General features: G+C 35.1%; 1 protein-coding gene and 1 pseudogene across 1 annotated transcript; one reads left to right on the top strand and one right to left on the bottom strand.

Annotated features, from left to right (window-relative positions):
- Positions 1-7,301: 7,301 nt before the first annotated feature.
- LOC148195650 (uncharacterized) lies at positions 7,302-8,916 on the bottom strand. Its single transcript, XM_088094121.1, has 5 exons — positions 8,893-8,916; positions 8,167-8,802; positions 7,952-8,077; positions 7,456-7,856; positions 7,302-7,359 (listed from the first exon to the last, which is right to left on the bottom strand). Exons 1-5 carry the CDS (start codon positions 8,914-8,916, stop codon positions 7,302-7,304), a joined length of 1,245 nt encoding a protein of 414 aa, XP_087950247.1.
- Positions 8,917-17,658: 8,742 nt separating this feature from the next.
- LOC148195651 (uncharacterized) lies at positions 17,659-18,796 on the top strand (annotated as a pseudogene).
- Positions 18,797-19,922: the final 1,126 nt, after the last annotated feature.

Genomic DNA, 19,922 nt, shown 5'->3' on the forward strand with positions numbered 1-19,922 from the left:
TTTAGGGCTTTGGATTTGAACAGTGTTTGTAGTGGTGTCTACATCATGGCCTATGTTACTATCATACAGGTGTTCTTCTTGTATGTGGCTTTTGTTGTCGACGTATGGTGAAGGTGAAATTTGTAGGCCATGCTTGTTTATAAATGAACTAAGGTTTTCAACCAATAATTGTGTCATGTGTACTGACTCACAGGCAATCTCAGCAATATTTCCAAAACTCTTCATTAAGTTATCATATCGTTCAATATGTGGGTCATTTTCCTTGTTGTTGTATGTTGCTCTAATATACTTGTGCTTTCTGCAGACATTTTTACACCATTTTGTGAGTATGTACTTAGCAGGAACCTGTGTTACTCGCTCTTGGGCCAAAACTCAAACACAATGTCTACATATAATGCCCCTAAACTCAAAAAGAAAACAACTACAATTAACATCCATTGTGTCTCCCTGAAATGTAACCATGAATGCCCTCTCTTCCCTTATTTCATTATGAATGAAGTCCTCCATGACCTTGTACAGTGACTAATTATCTTCTACAACAACGCCATCATCGAAACAATTAATTTTACCTCTAAATTTTGATTGTATTTCTGTAAACTTAGCATGTGTGTAATGCTTTTGGAATTGCCGCTCTATGAGTGATTGTGAACCACATGCAAGAGTTGTGTTTAATGACGTGAAGTCAGCTTGGGTCTCTTTCTTTGTCTTGTGTTGTAGTGCATTTTCGTATTGTTTAACAAATTCTTGAAGAGTAGTGCGTGAGTTAATATATCCATCAAAGAATGCATTCATGCTCTCGCTTCTTTGAGTTGTTGACATGCCAGCCCAAAAACTGTTTCTCAAGTAACAAGGAACCCACCTACGTCGTTTTTCGTAAAGTGACGAAAGTCATTCATTGGTGTGAAGTAAAAAGGTTGTTATCATCCTCTCCCATCCATAAACAAAACTATCAACTGAATCAAAATTGTACACAACTTGCTTAAGTCGGCGCTTGATATCTTTGTAAACTGCATAACCTTGTAACTTCTCAGGTATTTTTCTCGTTATATTCCACAAGCACTACCTATGACGAGTGTTAGGAAACACTAGTTCTATGGCTTTCTTCATTGCTTTGCACTGATTCGTAACAATTCCTTCGGGTGGTCTATTGGACATGCACCAAAGCCATGAATTAAATAGTCAAACAAATGAATTTGTGTCCTCTGAACATAACAAACCACAACCTAACAATATAGATTGGCGATGATGGTTGACAACAATGAAAGGAGAAAATGGCATGTCGTACTTATTCGTTAAGTATGTTGTGTCAAAAGATATGACATCACCAAAATACTCACAAGCTGCCCTTCTTCGTGCATCAACTCAAAACACATTAAGTATGCGGTTGTCGTCATCCACATCAATGTCGTAAAAAAAATCCTTATTTAATTCTCTCATGGAAGAGTGTCTTAGCATCACCATCTTTTGATAAGGCTCTTCTTTGTTTGGCCATATAATTTCTAACATCGTGTTCGAAAAACTCCATGTTCTCATAACCTCCTGTTGCACAAACCAAGGACCGAAAACTCTTGTTAATCCTAACTCCTGCTTCGGCATTCAAGTCTAGATTTGTTTTGACGTTGAGATTAATTCTTTTATTGCCTTAGAACAATCTGGACTTTGTTGGACTAAGATCATGACTATGTCATCATCAAATCCTGAAATGTACCACATATCATCTCTTTTTGATACAATCATTCGAGTTGAACAATCATTAGCACATGTTGGACGTCCAATCATTTGATTCTAAATGGGGGAAACATATTTTCCAGCCCCAGAACACACCATCATGAAGTAACATAATTCGTTCTTGTTGTTCTTCCTTGAACTCCTTGTACGAATTCCAAAACCCTTTGATATTGCATATTGTTTATAAAATAACTTCACTTCATTAACAATTTCAAAAACAATTCCAATTGTTGGAGCGATTGAGAGAGGTTGAACATTGTTTTCATTTAATTCTTCTCTTGGTTTTCTTGTTGTTCATCAATTTGAATATCATCCAAAGATGTATTTGTATGCTCCATGTTCCTGAGTTTCCTACATTTAATCAATAGAAAAATGATTACTACTTACTGCACTAATTAATATGGTCATTCATATTCAAGAAAATGAATTTTGTATATGTCCATAACCATTTAAATAAATAACCACATACTTGTTCATCAATGTCAATTTCTTTCGAAGATGTATTTATATGTCCTCCATCTACCTATTTTTTCTACATTAATGGAATACAATAAATATTACTAAAAAGTGGACTAATGAATGTCATCCTTACTATTCAACTTCATCAATCTTGTACATGTACATAATCATTTGAGGAAATAACCAGATACAAATGAGAAAATAACTATTTACTGTACCATTAAATGTTGCTCATCAATGTCAATATCATCCGAATATGCATGTATAATGTCCATGTAGTTTGTTTAACCACATTAATTGAATACACCTTTTATTGTCAATTACTGGACTAATTAATATCGTCCTTCATAAATTTAAGTAAATAATTTTTCTATATGTACATAACCAGTTTAACAAATAACCACATACCAATGAGGAAACAGCCATTTACTGTACCGTTAAATCTTTTCAAACGTATACTGTGCAATGATTTTTGTCACACTAAACATTACACACCATTGTCCAATCTCTATGAATTAAAAGGGGGTATAAATTCAAACATCACATTGAGAACAATATCAAAAATACAAGGAAGATGACAAATATCATTCCCAACAATAAATAATGTGAACAACCTTCTGGGCAACTCTAAATGTTTTTGACTTTGAATAGAAAGTTGTAATAACTTACCTATTTAATAAAACTGCAATGGTTGTTGAGATTAATGCACTTCAATAAATGAGTATGAGCTCTCCTCATTCAGTCATCTCGTCTCCTACCAATATTGTGGTTTATGGTTGGGTAAGAACTTCATTGTGTTGGAAACAACATTCTCACTACCTTTCATTCCAATCCTAAAACGAAAAAAATGTGTGGTTCATTAAGTTTTGGCAGAGGCATTAAACGGACCGTCATTGCATGACTTCTATCACAAGAAATCATAATTAATGCTTCATAGGGGCATTTATTTAATTGCAAAATTCTCTTGTTGAAAACTATGGTTGGGTGGGAATACTAAACATTTCACAGGAAGGGAGGCACAATATCCGCGCTTCAAGGTATGCCCAATTAAGGTTTCATTTCCTTCACCCCAACTAATTCTTTGCTTATGGATTTTATTTGGTTATGTCCACATCCTCTTCATTTTTTAATTTTGTGAAGAACAACACAGACCTTCGTTGTTGTATCCCCGATTTTGAAATTTCCCCCAATTGTTAGGGTTACTTTTGTTGCAAACAATACCAATTGTTTGCTTACCTCAAACATCCATTTACTTAGTTTATGTTCAGTTCCTCTTCAATTTTGTGTTTTTCTCATGCATACGTCATAGGATTTAGGGTCATAGGGGTGTAAGATACAACCCGAACGGTATACAACAACGGAATCAAATGGTACCTAGGGGGACCGAAAGGTAGAAAGGGGGGACCGAACGGTGCAGAGGGCGGAACCGAATGATAGACAACCATATGCTATAATGTTGTGGTTACATTTCGTTCTCGGTAATCCAATACTTTGCTTAGGGAATACATCATTTTAGTTTGTTTAACTTAATTTTTTCTTCAATTTTGTTTTTGTCAACAACAACAGAACCCAATGGAGCCATGTGAACAACTTGATATTGATGAAAGTGGTCTTGATGGTTTATTCGCCATTGCAATTCTAATAACAGTGTCATCCTGGGCCCTGCTGGTGTCATTGAGGCAGCTATGCTTAACCGGCAAGTGAATGAAAACATTCCAACACAAGAATTTTTTACTAACATAGGTAAAGCTAGTTTTGATTGTGACTTCACTTCCAATGCTTGTTATGGGCTGAAAAAGTCATTGACATCCATGGTAAGTACCCTAATTGGGAGTTGATGTTGATAAACTTTTTGTAATTTGCTATTTTAGGAAGATTATCGAAATAATAATTTCATTTCAAGATTGTTGGTTAAACATGAGGTTGAACATATCTCAACCCTTGATTCATTAAGAGGAACTTGTAAGGTGTCTTTGTTGTGATGTCTTGTTAAAGCTTGTGAACATAACGGACTGGGTGACATGAAAATAACAATTCGGGTTGGTTGATGCATATTTACTTTAACTACCATCTTCAAATATTATTGTGGAAAATGATCCTCTTTCTTAATAGGATCCAATAGGGACTATAAAAGCAAGTGTTCACCACAAGGCCATTGATAATCCTGAAATAGGTGTACACTTAAAAGTTGGAAGTGTGATAATCCTATAAGATGTAAGTATATTTTATTTTCATAAATAATTAGCTATTGACCTTATATTCCCACATCAATATATGGAGTCAACCAATAATGTTTGAACAGGTTGCAATTTTTTCACCAATACGCGGAACATATTATCTTAACATAACTCTGAGGAATATTGTTAAGGTAAAGATTTTTTTGAACAGTTTTGTATTGTACTGTCATATATATCGTGAACTTTTTTATGACTTTGAATGATAGTCTCGGATTGTGCAGGTTTTTGGAAGTGATATTTGCTGCCCAACTGATGACCTAGTACGTCTATCAATACCAATTGATACCAACAAGCCTCCAACATGCTCTGTTGATGACAGCCTATCCAAATTGATTCCACCTCTTCACAACGACAAACCTGAAGGCAGTGGATGAAAGAAGAACAATGAAAATGCAACAACTTCAAAACTTTCATAATTTGCTTCCTTGTATTTCAGATTTATCGTTCTTGTTTGTTGTCGAATATTGTGTGTGATTACATGGATGTGTTATGTAGTAAAATTTGTGGACTACTAAAGTTAGCTTGATCAATTTGTTGTTGCATTAAGTGCTTATGTAATGTTCGTTATGTTATAAGTTTTATATGATGTTCATTTGCTGAAAAACAAAATTTCATAAATTGGTGCAGTACCTGGTTATTCCTTCTTCATTATGTGGTTATATATGAACGTAGTTCTGTACAACTTACAAAATGACTAATATGAAATCAATTCTCATCCAATGTTGCAGTTCAATAAGTCTTAAACCATAATAGAATGATTAAACAACAAAGTACAATGCTTATACCAAATAATTATAAGCAGCCCAAAACAATCAGGGACAAATGCCACAACTGAGTCCAAAAGAAATAATGGTCCAGTAAGTGGTTATGTATTAACTGTTTTGTGGTTATTTGTTACTGTTATTATGTACAGAAGAAAAAAAACCCTTTACTTCAATTTCAACGATCGTATTACTTTGTTTCACTAAGTTCTTCTGAAATGAAGGGTATGTTGTGTACTAAGAAATTGGTTATATACATGAAATGTAGTAGTTCTTGACGACACATTTTTATCACATTTGTGGTTGTAGTAATTGGTTATGTTGTTGGACCTATGTGGTTATTTCTGATACAGTAAGTGGGTATATGGACAACTTTATTCGGTTAATTACTGAATTGGTTATCTACAACAATACAAGTGTTCAAATTCAATTTAAATGTTAAAAACAAATTTGTACATTAAGTGGTTATATGTTCAGTTTTATATGGTCATTTGCTCAATAACTTATGTACACTATATGTTCTGCTAATTTACTTAATAACTTATGTACACAAAATGGATATTGGTCATTTAAACCTTTTCATTCACACATGCTGCAACTACATTGTACATTGGTGGTAGTAGTACATAAGTAATGCAATTTGTGATTGTATATTATACATACTAAAGAACTTCAAAAACAATAACAAAAATTGTATCATATTCTATCATATTCCACCAACTTCATTACAAGTTCTATCCCTTCTTTAGTGTCTTGAAATTCTTCATGTTGTCCTACTTCATGACTTCTTCATTTGTTATAGCATTCCACATTATTGTACTTCTGTGAAGATTTCCTTCATGTAATACCCAATCACAAATTGTTTGTTGTCGAATAAGTTGTAATTGCTCCTGCATTGATATTACAGTTGTGAAATATTACAATTAATAACCTCTTATCATAAACCATATAAAATAATACAAACATATACTTAAAGAAGACCAACCGTTGTGTAATCGGGCATTTTTTTGCCATCAAATTTAGGTTGGTTGTCCCATAACTTCATATATTTCATCACCAACAAACCATAATCATGCCTACACATTAAACTAATATTAGAAAGATTACATATATGAGACAACCCAATACATTGGTTATGGATAAGGTCACTAACGTATTTGGTTGGATTGACAAATCTTCTTTAATGACCTTCAATTGTCGCTCCTTACAATTTGTTTCATTATCAATCATATTGAATAACTCTTGCAAACAACCAACCTTACAAATTTGTATTCAACACATTCAATATTATTGTAAAGTTTTTACTCTAAAATAATACTTTCATCAAAAGAACAAGACTACAAAACAACTTCTCTTACCATAGCCTTATCAATAGCATATCTGGTCTGCTTCTTATGACCAAGAAAATATAAAATGAACAATTCCCTTGATTGGCAATTGACACAATAGCACCACCAATGGTCATCACCCACAGTGGGCACAAACAACTAAAGAACCACAACCACAAAGATCAATATAATGAACAAGACATGTTATGATAAAGGTATAGGTTGAAGTACTTACAAATTCAGAAATTAACAAATGATTCAATGAAGAACTTTGAGGTTGGAAGAAATGATGGTAATCTGTTGCTTGCAATAATTCTCTCTTTTTTTTAGAAATCTTCATTCTTTCAATGATCATTGTCTACAAAAATTGAATCAATAACATTAGTTTTAACATGTGTACTTCAGTAAGGTGAAACATCAATGAATAATTAACGTACCGCAAAAAATGGATTGAAACAACATCGAGTAATCATTCCTGATTTATGCAATTGATTGTACACAGTCATCGCAGTCGCAAACAACATAACCTACACCAAAAGTTCATAACCAATCATTGAATATCCTTTTCACATTTATATTTCATTAATATAAAATAATGTAGATATTTTGAATCCTAACCATTCTATATACTCCTCACATAGTACTTGTACACAACGCTTTTACCTGACTACTTACATGGTATTACAAAAAAAATTGTCTCTTGGATATCGTAATAACCAACCGATACAAACAACGATTTCAATTTTTCGGGTATTTGAACTTACGATGTTATCAATTTTTGCACGAGGTCAAAAGCATTGCAAGTCTCCTCTAGTTAAGATGTTGTTAGACACCTCCACAAGCGCTCTATATACAAAACAAATTCATCATAAATTTTAATTATAAAAACATTTATACATCATTTAATTTATTTTTGTAACCATTGTGTTATGTATAACTTACACACCACCATCATTAGAAAGCAATGAAGTGTAGGTGGTGTAAGCACTTCCAAAATCAATGTTCTCATGTCTGGAAGTTCCCTCTATACCCACATCCACAAAATTGACAATAGCTAAATCATTCGTTTTGTCATCTGTGGATGATCCCTCCATACCATCATTAAAAGATGGCATTTCATTGAGAACCTCTTCTTGAAGACGTCTTATTTTCATTTCTAACTCATCAAGTCGTTTTGCATGCTTATCAGCTCTTCTCCTCAACACTTTATCCTCTTCCACAACTCTAGCAAACTCTAAGTTCTCATCATTTGACTCAGGATTACTTTTCCCACCGTAAGTTTGTGATTCCTTTATTTCATCATTATCTAATTGCTCTTCAGACAAGTTGCATTCCCACAATATCTTCAAAACAAAATAGAATTTTACCAATGCTAATAAATCATATTAAGTAAATAACACAACAAATCTAAGGATTATATAAAAAAATATGGAATTACTTCTGTTTTTTGAAAAGTTAATTTGATTCTTTTCCTTTTATCTTTAATAACAACCCAATGAAGAAATCGGGGATAAATACACTTTCCACCAACATAATACAAACGGATGTGTTCAACAACCCACAACTGTAAAGTTCATCACAACAGTTATAACTCTTTCAAAAAATATCATCATTTATTTCCTAACATTTAAATAAATGAATGTATAAACATACCTGCAAAACTGTTGCACACCCAACTATCTGTATAACTTCGTGGTAAGATCTGCGATTGTATTTATCGCATGCCCGATTCAAACTACTTACTATCAAACCATGTACAACATCACCCGAGTTGTATATATTTAGATTATTAATGTCATCTAGTTTACTAAAAGGGACACTATTTATCACATTACTATTTCTAGGAAAATAAAATGCTCCAAAACCTAACAAAATATACAACCTACAAAACATGTCAACACTTTTTTTGGATTTAAATGTCTTATGCGTCATCTTTTCCATTATACTTAAAATTGTGATGTCCTCATCCTTAAACAAGTCATTGACAATGCCACCAACATCATTCTCTAAATCAACACTCTCACCAACATTAGGTAAACCTAAAAAAAAACAAACTTCATCAACTCTAAAAGGCACTAAATTCTCCCTAATCCTAAACACCTTATGAACCATGTCCCACCTAATAATTAACTCTATAAGAATAGGGCTAGAAATAACCATATTGTCAACCATATCCACCAACCACTTGAAAGGTGTCGACTTTAAACGTTCCTTTTGAAAGGATGACAGGCAACCGTTCACTTGAACTATATGTTGTGTCTGGACTCGATGCCTAACTCTAAGTGAGGCCTGCAGGTATAAATCAAACCATATGTTACTTAATTGAATACAACAATGTGCATATTCAATATTAAATTATTAAAATTTAACCATACTTACCATTTCACTAACTTCTTTGTCCATATAACTATATCCTGCAAATTTATCAAAACAAAATAAAATTAATTGTATAATACTATGTATCTCACTTGACAGTCACATGTTCAAATTAATAAATTGGTTAAATACAATGTATCTAACTAATGCATGCATAAAGTGGACCTGTGATATTAAAATTTGAATATTGACCACTTACTGTACCAAAAAATACAATGTATCTAACTAATGCATGCATAACTGACCATATCACCACTTACTGCACCAAAAAATGTGAACATTGATATTCAATATAAAAACTTCTACAGTTGTACAAAACCCGATTTACAAATAACCACATCCGACTAACAAGATAACCAGTTACTGCATCTCCTTACTCAACTAATGCATGCATATAGTGGAACTGTAATATTAAAACACTACCAACTATATACACGACTTATGGTGCAGATCAAACTACCATACCACAAACAATATGGAAAGTGTAATAATAAAGTGGTTGGTCAGCTTTTCAATTCAGATATGCCTTTTATAATCATCAAATCATTTTTAATCCAAAACTCTGTCATCACTTTACTTTCAATCAAGATGACAGTGAACCTGAAGAGGTGAGGAACTTGGTGCAAGACACTGTCCTTCTTACAGAGAACTTTAATGTGTTGGATTTCGTTTGGTTCTTGTGGGAAGAGGAAGAGATGATGATCAAATCAAGGATCTACTTCATGTGTAATTGGACATACATGAAGATGAGAACTCTGACATAAAATTGACAAAAGAGAACATAAAGGCCTTCATCTTGGTAAGTCCACTTTCTGTGGCTAAAATTTGGTTGATTTCAATTTGAAGAAATTTTTGTGTTGGATCCAAAATTTGTGGAACATGAGAAAACTGATGATGTACTTGTATAAATTTTGCAGGATGTATTTATGGCAGGAATAGGCACTGCAGCCTTGACAATCATATGGGCTCTGACTGAGTTGATCAACCGTTCAGATGTGATGGACAGAGCAAGCCAAGACATTGATGGTGTGATTGGAAGTGGTAGATTAGTAGAAGAATCAGACTAGGAGAACCTATAGTCAAAGAAACGCTGAGGATTCCACCAAAGACTCAGTTGTTTGTTAATGTGTGGGCTATTGGTAAGGATCCCAACCACTAGGAGAACCCACTTGAGTTTATACCATATAGGTTTCTTAATCAAGAGGGAAGTGGTAAGAACCCGTTAGATGTGAGGGGACAATATTTTCATTTGATTTCATTTGGGAGTGGAAAAAGAGGTTGTCCTGGAACCTCACTGGCTTTGCAGGTTGTACAGGCCAACCATGATCCTATGATTCAATGCTTTGAATGGAAGGTTAAAGGACAAAATGAGACTGTTGACATGGAAGACAAACATGGGTTAACTCTTTCAAGGGCTCATCCATTGCTTTGTGTTCCCTTGCCTAGGCTTAATCCTTTTCATCCCCTATCATATACGCTTCACCATAAATTTCACATAGCTCATCTATGCTTTTCAAAATGAAAAGGTTTATTCCAAAGTTAACGTTGTTATTCAATTACAACTAAGATTTTGTTCCTGTTATACAAACCTTTTTTATGTATTGAAGGGTCTCATTGTTTCTAAGGGTCTCATTGTCTCATTAAATATAAAATCTTCTACTGTTGTACAAAACCCGATTTACAAATAACCAAATAGGACTAACAACATAACCACTTACTACAGCTCATTACTCAACTAATGCATGCATAAAGTTTGTTTTAGGAAAATGCTTCGTGGACATGCATTGTGCTGTCCACATGATTTTGAGATGTGAATGTCTCTTTTTTGCAAAGTTAACACATGATTTTGTTCTTAAAATTATGTTTGTACACCATATGTTGTTGTCTTTTAACTGGGGGACAACAAAGGGAAGAGCATGGGCAATTTATCTGAGAATGAGGCACAATCAAGATGGAAACACACTAACACAAATTACATTCAACTTCTGTAAACTTCATACTACCATTGAAATATAATCTAGTGGAATCATGGCTGCTCATAATGTTAATCAATAATACCTAAACATAAAATATGAAATTAACTTCTCTAAATGAAATTTAAAATTTTAACTATATATATTATAACTATTTCCAATTTATTTTGGGTCAATCTAAATTTCGCATCAGCCAAGGTTTCATTATAAAGCAACCCAAACCCACCTCGGCCAGTGAAGTTCTTAGATGAAAAAATATCAGTCACTTTCTAAAGCTCCCCAATTTTTAACGAAATGAACCCCGTATTACGCCTCAATTTACGGGGTCAAAATCAAACTCAAAAGTCTCAACCTTTTTACTAGTGTGCTTCCTGTCGCACCACACATGAAGCTCCTACAGAAAACTCTCAAAGAGTACTAATAAAACACGTCACCAGCAAAGTGATAACGGTTGAAAAACCGTTATTTTTATACTTAATTTTGATATTAAAAACACCCTTTATGACTTAGAAACTAGCTTGGAATCATGCTTTTGCTTATGTTTTTAAAATAAGGGAGTTGGATGGGTTTTATGCTTGGTTTTCCTTGTTTTTGCAGGTTCTAAGATGAATTGAGTGAAAGAAGTGAAGTACGCAGAAGTTGGATTCAGAAAATGAAGAAAATGTGCATAAAAGAAGAGCCGCAAGTATCGGTCAACGCCAATTAACGCTGAGCGGCACTCTGAAGACCCACAGTCATCGCTGAGGGGCAACACTACAACTGAGGGGCAAAATAGAAGAAACGCATTTACCGCTGAGCGCCACTTTATTGAGCTTTGGGCCAATTTTCATCTTTTTATTTTTTTTATCTTTTGTGTTAATTGGGTGCTCTAGTGCAATGTTCTTTAGTGTCTACAGGATCAAATTTGAAAATCTGTACTAGGAGCACAAGATCATCAAGAGAAGAAGCACAGCATCTACTGATGGATGCCAGGTGATTGAGTATCTACTGAAGGATACTATGATATCAGACACTTATTGATGAGTGTTGATGAAAAGGATTTGCATCTACTGAAGGATACTATGTTTGTATACACCTACTGATGGGTGTTGGTGATAAAGATATGCGTCTACTGAAGGATGCTGGAGGATTTTGGGTTAGGCTCGTGACGTTAAACAAGCGCTTATTGGGAGGCAACCCAATTTCTGACTTTTTCTTTTGGATTTGAATTTACTTTGCAGGAATGACAGCATCTACTGATGGATGCTGCTATGATGCGGGTGATGAATGATAGCGCCTACTGATGGATGCTACTGAAGGCGTCTACTGATGGCGTCTACTGATGGATGTCGATGAAGAGGAGAAAGATTAGCATCTACTGATGGATGCTGATGAGAAGGATCTGCATCTACTAATGGATGCAGGAAGATTCAGATAAGAGAGCATTTACTGATGGATGTTATGCAACTAGACATCTGTTGATGGATGTTATTGACAACATCTACTGATGGATGCTGCTGGATCAGGATTTTTATGTTTTTGCTTTATTTTATTTCAATTTTGTTTTATTTTTGCTTATATACTTGGTTTAATGAGTTGTGCTGCAATGGTTTGGTATGATGTGGTAAATTGTTTGTGATGAGTAATATTCTTATGTTTGTTCTATTGTTCTATGATGCATGTTGAGTTAATGATTGTTGAGGCGTTTTAAGCATAGATGGTGGTTGCTCATAGTTTTGTTAAAAAAACAGATGCATGATTAATATGTTGGGCAAGATGTTTATCAAATTGTGGAACTTGAGTTAACCTGTGAGAGATTAGGCTCCAGAGTTTTTGATTGATTGAGTGTTATTGCTTTGGAAGCATGATTGACTTTTCCTAATTTTCTATGATTGAACCACTTGCTTGCTTGTTACAAATGATCAAGGCCATGTTTTTTCTTCTCCCTTAGAGCCAATGTTTATAGGTGAACCTAATAAAGATCAATGTTTTCTCTAACCTTTGCACCTTGAGCCTAAATTTGAAAAGTGGAAAAACCCCTTTTGAAATTCTTACCTTGAGTTAAGTAGAATATTTTTTGTGGTAATAGAGAATGGTGCAAGTTTGGGGTGGTGAGAAACCGATAAAAACTTTGTGAAATTCATTAAAGAGCATTGGGCAAAAGCAAAAAGCAAAAGAGAAGAAAAGAAAGAAAAGAAAAGGTCAAGCTCAATGCAAGTAAAGTTTGGGAATGAGTTGAATATTGGTTTCTCACATAAAAAAGGAGAAAGAGAGATTATTGTTAATGTGAATGAATGAATTATGCACTCTCTTAAGTCGAGGAATTTCGTTGTCTAGAAAAACCAATTTTCTTCTTAGCCCAGCCTCAATACAAGCCTTGAAAAGCCCTTGTGATGATAACTTGCTTGTAAGTGTGTTTGATATGTGTTTAAATGAAAGGCAAAGTTGATTCATGTGACATTGTGATGGTAGAGTGTAAGAGTGTCACCTCACTATACACTTTTGAGTGCTTGAGTGATACACTTTTGAGTGCTTGAGTGAAACACTGTCTTTGGTGAGGAATTGTTCCATACATTTTATGATAACATTCTTGCTTGGTTGTTGATTATTCATGAGGTTTGCATCGGTTATGTATGTCTTGTTTATGTGAGCACCATAGTTGAAGCTTGATTGGATAAAGCACCATTATGTCTTGACTGATCTTTCTATGATGAGCATTCATGAGTGATTTACTTGTCCTAAAAGAAAAATGCTTTTTAGTGTGCTAGACCATTGTAGTATCATTATTTAATTAAAACCAGGTTTTGTTTTGCTTGAGGACAAGCAAAGTTTCAAGTTTGGGTTGTGATAACAGTTGAAAAACCGATATTTTTATACTTAATTTTGATATTAAAAACACCCTTTATGACTTAGAAACTAGCTTGGAATCATGCTTTTGCTTATGTTTTTGAAATAAGAGAGTTGGATGGGTTTTACGCTTAGTTTTCCTTGTTTTTGCAGGTTCTAAGATGAATTAAGTGAAAGAAGTGAAGTAGGCAGAAGTTGGATTCAGAAAATGAAGAAAATGTGCATAAAAGAAAAGCCGCAAGTACCGCTCAACGCCAATTACCGTTGAGCGGCACTCTGAAGACCCGCAGTCATCGCTAAGGGGCATAACTACAGCTGAAGGGCAAAATAGAAGAAACGCACTTACCGATGAGCGGTAATTACCGCTGAGCGCCACTTTATTGTGCTTTGGGCCAATTTTCTGTAATTTTTATGATCTATTTTGGGCTTGGACCTGTTTTCTGTTATTCTTATGGGCTTGGGCTTACTTTTCTGTAATATTTAGAAGTCCATATAAGGCTTTACTCTTCCTAGGGTTAGTATCTCTTGATGGCTTAAGCACATAAACACTTTTCACCCCTTGGGGGTAGATTTGGAGATGGTAACGGCTCTCCTCTTCTCTTTCTATGATTTTTCTATCTCTTTCATTCTTTCATTCCATTATTCATCTAGTTCTTCCATGACGATGGAGGGCTAACCCTTATTGTTGTTGGGAAAGATGTAACCTTCTTAAACTCTCATGTATTGAATTTGTTCTTCAAAATCTTCTTTAAGATACATGCTTTCTTTTAACCAACCGAAATCCTCCACAACAAACCACTGAAGTGCCTCAAACACAGAAATGGGAAGCAATTAAGAGTGATGGAAATCGGGTTTTGAAAGAAAACCTAAATGGGGATTTCGATTGTGAACCCAAACAAGAAACAAACCCTAGTAGGTGTTTTTCCACATTTACCCTCCATCACTTTGCAATTTTTTTTAAAAAAAGCTGACGTGGACCGTGTCAAATTAGTGTAACACGTAGGCGTGTCAACCTATTACTACTATTTAAGGTAATGATGTTTAAGCCGTTCTCAGCTAGGAATTTCATCGCCATGTATGGGTGATAACAGTTGAAAAACGGTTATTTTTATCCTTAAATTTGACCTTAAAGACAACCTTTATGACTTAGAAACTAGCTTGGAATCATGTTTTTGTTGATGTTTTGGAAATAAGAGAGTTGAACAGGTTTTATGCTTGATTTCCTTGTTTTTGCAGGTTTTAAAGATCAATTGAGTGAAAGAAGTGAAGGAGCTAAGAGTTGGATTCAGAAAAGGAAGAAAAAGTGCATAAAAGAAGCTAAGAGTTGGATTCAGCGGTAAATGGCGTTGAGTGGCACTTTGAAGACCCGTAGTCACCGTTGAGGAGCAAAACTGTAGCTAAGGGGCAAAATAGCAGTCACGCACTTACCGTTGAGCGGCATTCTTATGGGCTTGGGCTTACTTTTCTGTAATTTTTAGAATATTATATAAGGTTTTAGTTAACCTAGGTCAATGATCTTTGGCTGGAACAAAGCAAAAACACACTCTTTCACCTCTTGGAGGAGGATTTTGGATGCTACAGCTCCTTTCTCACCTTTCCAGGGTTTTATCTTTCACTCTTTCATTGTATTTCATCTAGTTTCACCATGAATATGGTGAACTAAACCTTTATTGTTGTTGGGGAATCAATGTAATCCTTTGAAGCTCTCATGTATTAAATATGTTCTTCAAGATCTTTTAAAGATACATGTTTTCTGTCATTAATTGTTAGGATTTTTCATCTTTGCTCTAAGCATGCAATGTTTAACTCATTCGATGTCATGATTATTGATTTTGTCGATATGGACTCATACGGAGAAATCTAGATCTGGGAAATCTCTCCCAATAGTAGTATAAACCTAGACATAGGAGTATGATAGTTGGTTGCCTTTAAGCTTCTGTTCTTTATAATGCATGAGTGATTGTTAGGAAGACAAGACATTGTAAACTAGTGATTATGATTAGGCTTTCTTTGCCGCGACATCGGATTTAAGATAATTTAGAAAGTGGCATTAACAATTAATGAAGAAAGATGAATTCTAGAATACATGAGAGTGGATAGGATGAAATTGATAAACCCCAACAACATATTCATTCATATATTTCAAACCACGTGTTTTGTCTCTTCTTGCCCATTGATCAATACATGCATTCATATTTACTTTTCAGTATTTTACATTTAAACCTACAATATTTTGGTCACAAGTCTTAGATAATCAACAAATCACATAATTGTCTAGGCCGTGAGTCCTTTGGGAGAACGATACTTGGTCTTACCAGTTTTATTACTTGATACGATTCGGTTACACTTGTCGAGGGTCTAACAAGTTTTTGGCGCCGTTGCTGGGGACTCGTGGTTTAACTAGTGTATTTGTGTGATTATTGATTAACTTTGACTTGATTTGTATTTTTTTTTATATTTTAGATTTTTCTTTCTTTCTTTTTATCTTTTTGTTTTTGTTTTTATCTTTTTGTCTTTTTGATTTTATTTGTTTTATCTTTTCTATCTTTCTATGTTCTATCTTTTTATTTACCTTTTCTATCTTTTTATGCTAACAATTGTTTCTAGGAACTTGTCTTCTTGTGTATGCAGGAAGCAATTCGGACTAGAAGCAAGAAAAGTTCATAACCTCTTCTTGAAGGCTTGGACGAGAGTAGACGGACGAGAAGAATCCGTACATCTAGAGAACTATTCCCTCCTCCAGAAACACTTTTACAACCTTCACCACAAAGGTTTAACCAAAGCACTGAAAATATGGTAGAGAAGAATAATGTTAGACGCACTCTTGCAGATTACACCACTATGGTTGGCCCTCAACATTTTAACAGTATAGCAAGGCCAAGGGTCAATGCTGCAAACATGGAGATGAAACTGGCGTTGATACAGTTGGTCAAGAGCAACCAATTTAATGGGCTATCGCATGAAAGTCCATATGAGCATCTCACTACCTTCAATGAAATTTGCGACACTGTAAAGATTAATGGGGTGCCGGATGAAGCAATCAAGCTTAGTTTGTTTCCTTTCTCATTGGGAGGCAATGCTAAGCTATGGTTGAACTCTTTTCCAGAGGATAGTTTCACTGAGTGGGAAGCTATGGTTGCAAAGTTTTTAAACAAGTACTTCCCATAATCTAAAGTCAACAAATGGAAGCAAGAGATATCTTCTTTCAGAAAAGGCATGCAGGAGACATTAGGTCAAGCATGGGATCGGTATAAAAGTTTGTTGAGAAAGACTCCCACGCATGGCTTTGATGAAGCAACAGTAGTCCTACTTTTCCTTGGAGGTCTTGGTTCACAAACCAAATTGATGTTAGATGTCTCAGCTGGAGGTAATATTAAATGGAATACTCCAGAGGAAGCAACCGAGTTGATAGAGAATATGGCTACTAATGATAACGAGTTGCACAGTGAAAGAGGAACTCCAATTCAACAGAAAGGGGTTCTAAAATTGCAATCCAGTGATGCCTTGCTCGCTCAGAATAAATCATAACTCAACAGTTGGAGAATTTAACAAACACACTTACACAATTGCCAAAGGAGCTAAAGGGAGTTGCACAGGTTCAACAAATGTGTGAATTATGTGGTGATGACCATATCAATGGTCAATGCGCTTTTCCAGTGGAGGCCTTGGAAGATGTAAATTTCATGGCCAATCAATTTCCATACTGCCAAGGTAATTACAACAAAGGGTGGAAACCTCACCCAAGCATGGATCAAGGTCAAGGACAAACTGGACAAGCTGGGCAATTCAATAGGCCACAACACAACCATCATTATGGCAACAAGTGTCTACACTCAATGAAAGATCAACAAAGTTGGAAGAAACTCTTCAACAATTTATGCAGGTAACTATTTCCAACCACAAGAGCACTGAAGCGGCCATTAGAAACTTGGATATGCAAGTAGGCCAAATAGCTAAAAAGTTGGAAGATATGCCTGATAAGAATTTTGGGGCTAATACTGAGGTTAACCCTAAGGAAGAGTGTAAAGTTTTAGTGAGTGTGGATGTTGAAAAAGTTGAGTATGAGAGAAAAGAAGAAAAAGAAGAGAGAGTAGAGAGAAAAGGAGAGGATGAGAGTAAAGAGAAAGAAGAGAAGAGACAAGAGAAAAAAATTGAAAAAATTCTTCCTTATCCAAAAGATTGTGAGAGAATAGAGAAAGAGAGACAATATGGGCATTGTAAAGATATCTTCAATCAAATGGATGTTGATCTACTTGTGAATGAAAAATGGCAACAATTTTCAGCTCAGGTAAATCATATCAATCAAATCTCCAAAAGAAAAAGATATATATAGATGAGGTGATTAATGAGTACAAAGCTGTAAAGAACTAGGAAGTTTTACCATTCCTTGCATTATATGAAAGGAAAGGATAAGGAAAGCCCTACTTGATTTAGGGTCAAGTGTCAATTTGATGCCTTTATCTATACTTGAGCGAATTGGAGATCTTAAAGTTAAGCCAACAAAGATGAATTTGCTAATAGCGGATGGATCTTCAAAGAAGCCTTATGGTGTAGTGGAAGATGTTATGGTTTGTGTAGGCAAATTACAATTCTTGGTGGACTTTGTGGTGATGGAGGATGCAAGGATTCCTGTTATTCTTGGAAGACCGTTTATGAAAACGGCCAAGGTCATCATTGATTTAGATGAAAGAATGATAGTGCTTTAGGATCAAGAAGAAAGGGTGGTTGTTGATGTCTTCAAAGAAGAGTAGCAGATGCAAAAGGAAGAGGCTAGTCATAAAGCTAGATGTCAAGATGTACCCATGACTAGCTCTAAAGATGCAAACCCGTACTTCAAAGGTAAAAATTGTTTCTTGTCACAGGTTAGGGAAGAAGAAAAAGATGGCAAAGGAAGGACGGTTCATGATGACTTGATGCAAGCACAACCCAAATTTGGTAAACATGTAAGATTCAAGAACAAGTTATGGGTTGTGAAAGACTATAAAGAGAATGGAGTGATAGAGATAGAATCCCCATATTCAAGAAGAGTCAAAGAGGTAGACCAGAAGCAGTTGATGAGTTGGTGTGATGACAAAAAGATGAACACCAACATTAAAGGTGGAACTTGAACTTTACTAGGTCAAGCTAGTGACGTTAAAAGAGCGCTTGCAGGGAGGCATCCCAGTGATTTAAAAACATTGATTTCTTTAGTTTTTATTTTTGGTTAATGTAATTTTATAAACTTTGGACATTTTTGTATGTTGAGACTTTTGGTTATAGCATCTACTGATGGATGCTAGGTGGTTAAGTATTTACTGAAGGATACTAGATTTGTTACACCCACTGATGGGTGTTAGTAAGAAAGGTTTGCACCTATTGATGGGTGTTGGTGGATTTTGGGTCAGGCTCGTGACGTTAAACAAGCGCTACTTGGGAGGCAACCCAGTTGATTGACTTTATTTTTGTTTGTTTGTTTGTTTTGATTATGCTTTAGTTGCATGATAGGGATTGAATGTTTGAGTGAGGTAACAGATTAAATGCTTGGAGTGAGTAAGAGGGATGAGTATAGGACACCTAGGGCAAGCTAGGAAGAAGGAGAGCAAGTCACGCAAATGCCGCTGAGCGGTAATTTCCGCTGAGCGGTAACACTGCAGTCTTGGGGTTTTACTGTTTGGTCCATTTGGGCTCAGCGAGAGTAGGGCCCATTAGGGTATTTTTATATCCTAGGGTGTGATTTTGCTTCTATTTTCAGATCTACCTCTTCACACATACTCTCAAGCATTTTTCTAAGAGTTCTCTCCTCTTTTCCCTCTTCCCCCTTTACAAAATCTCACTTTCACTCACTTTCTCACTAGGGTTCCATTCAAGTTTGGGGTTTAGTGAGAGCACTGCAATTGGGGGCTGTTTTCTTCAAATTCCTAAAGCATTTTTCATTCATCTAGCATCTCCACCCAAGTAAGTTCAAGCAATTTTAATTACAGGGTTCTTGAAAGCATGAATTTATATGAACATAGTAGTTTATGCATAACTCTTTAGGGATTTTGATTTTTATGCATGATTTGATGAATTAATTGTTGTTTGAACTAATTAAAATGCTTGATTTGGGTCTGTAACTAAGAAGATTGCATGTGGGTGAAGAATAGGACTTCAAAAAGAGGTTTTGAAAAATCTACAGATCCCCCCTCAGCGGAAATTTCCCCTGAGCACGATTCTGGCAGAGTTGCTTTTATGGCTCTTTTGCTTGCTAGTTGGATG

The sequence above is a fragment of the Vigna umbellata genome, chromosome 7 (assembly GCF_029865625.1).
Source record: "Vigna umbellata cultivar VRB3 chromosome 7, Vumbellata_1.0, whole genome shotgun sequence".
NCBI lineage: Eukaryota > Viridiplantae > Streptophyta > Magnoliopsida > Fabales > Fabaceae > Vigna > Vigna umbellata.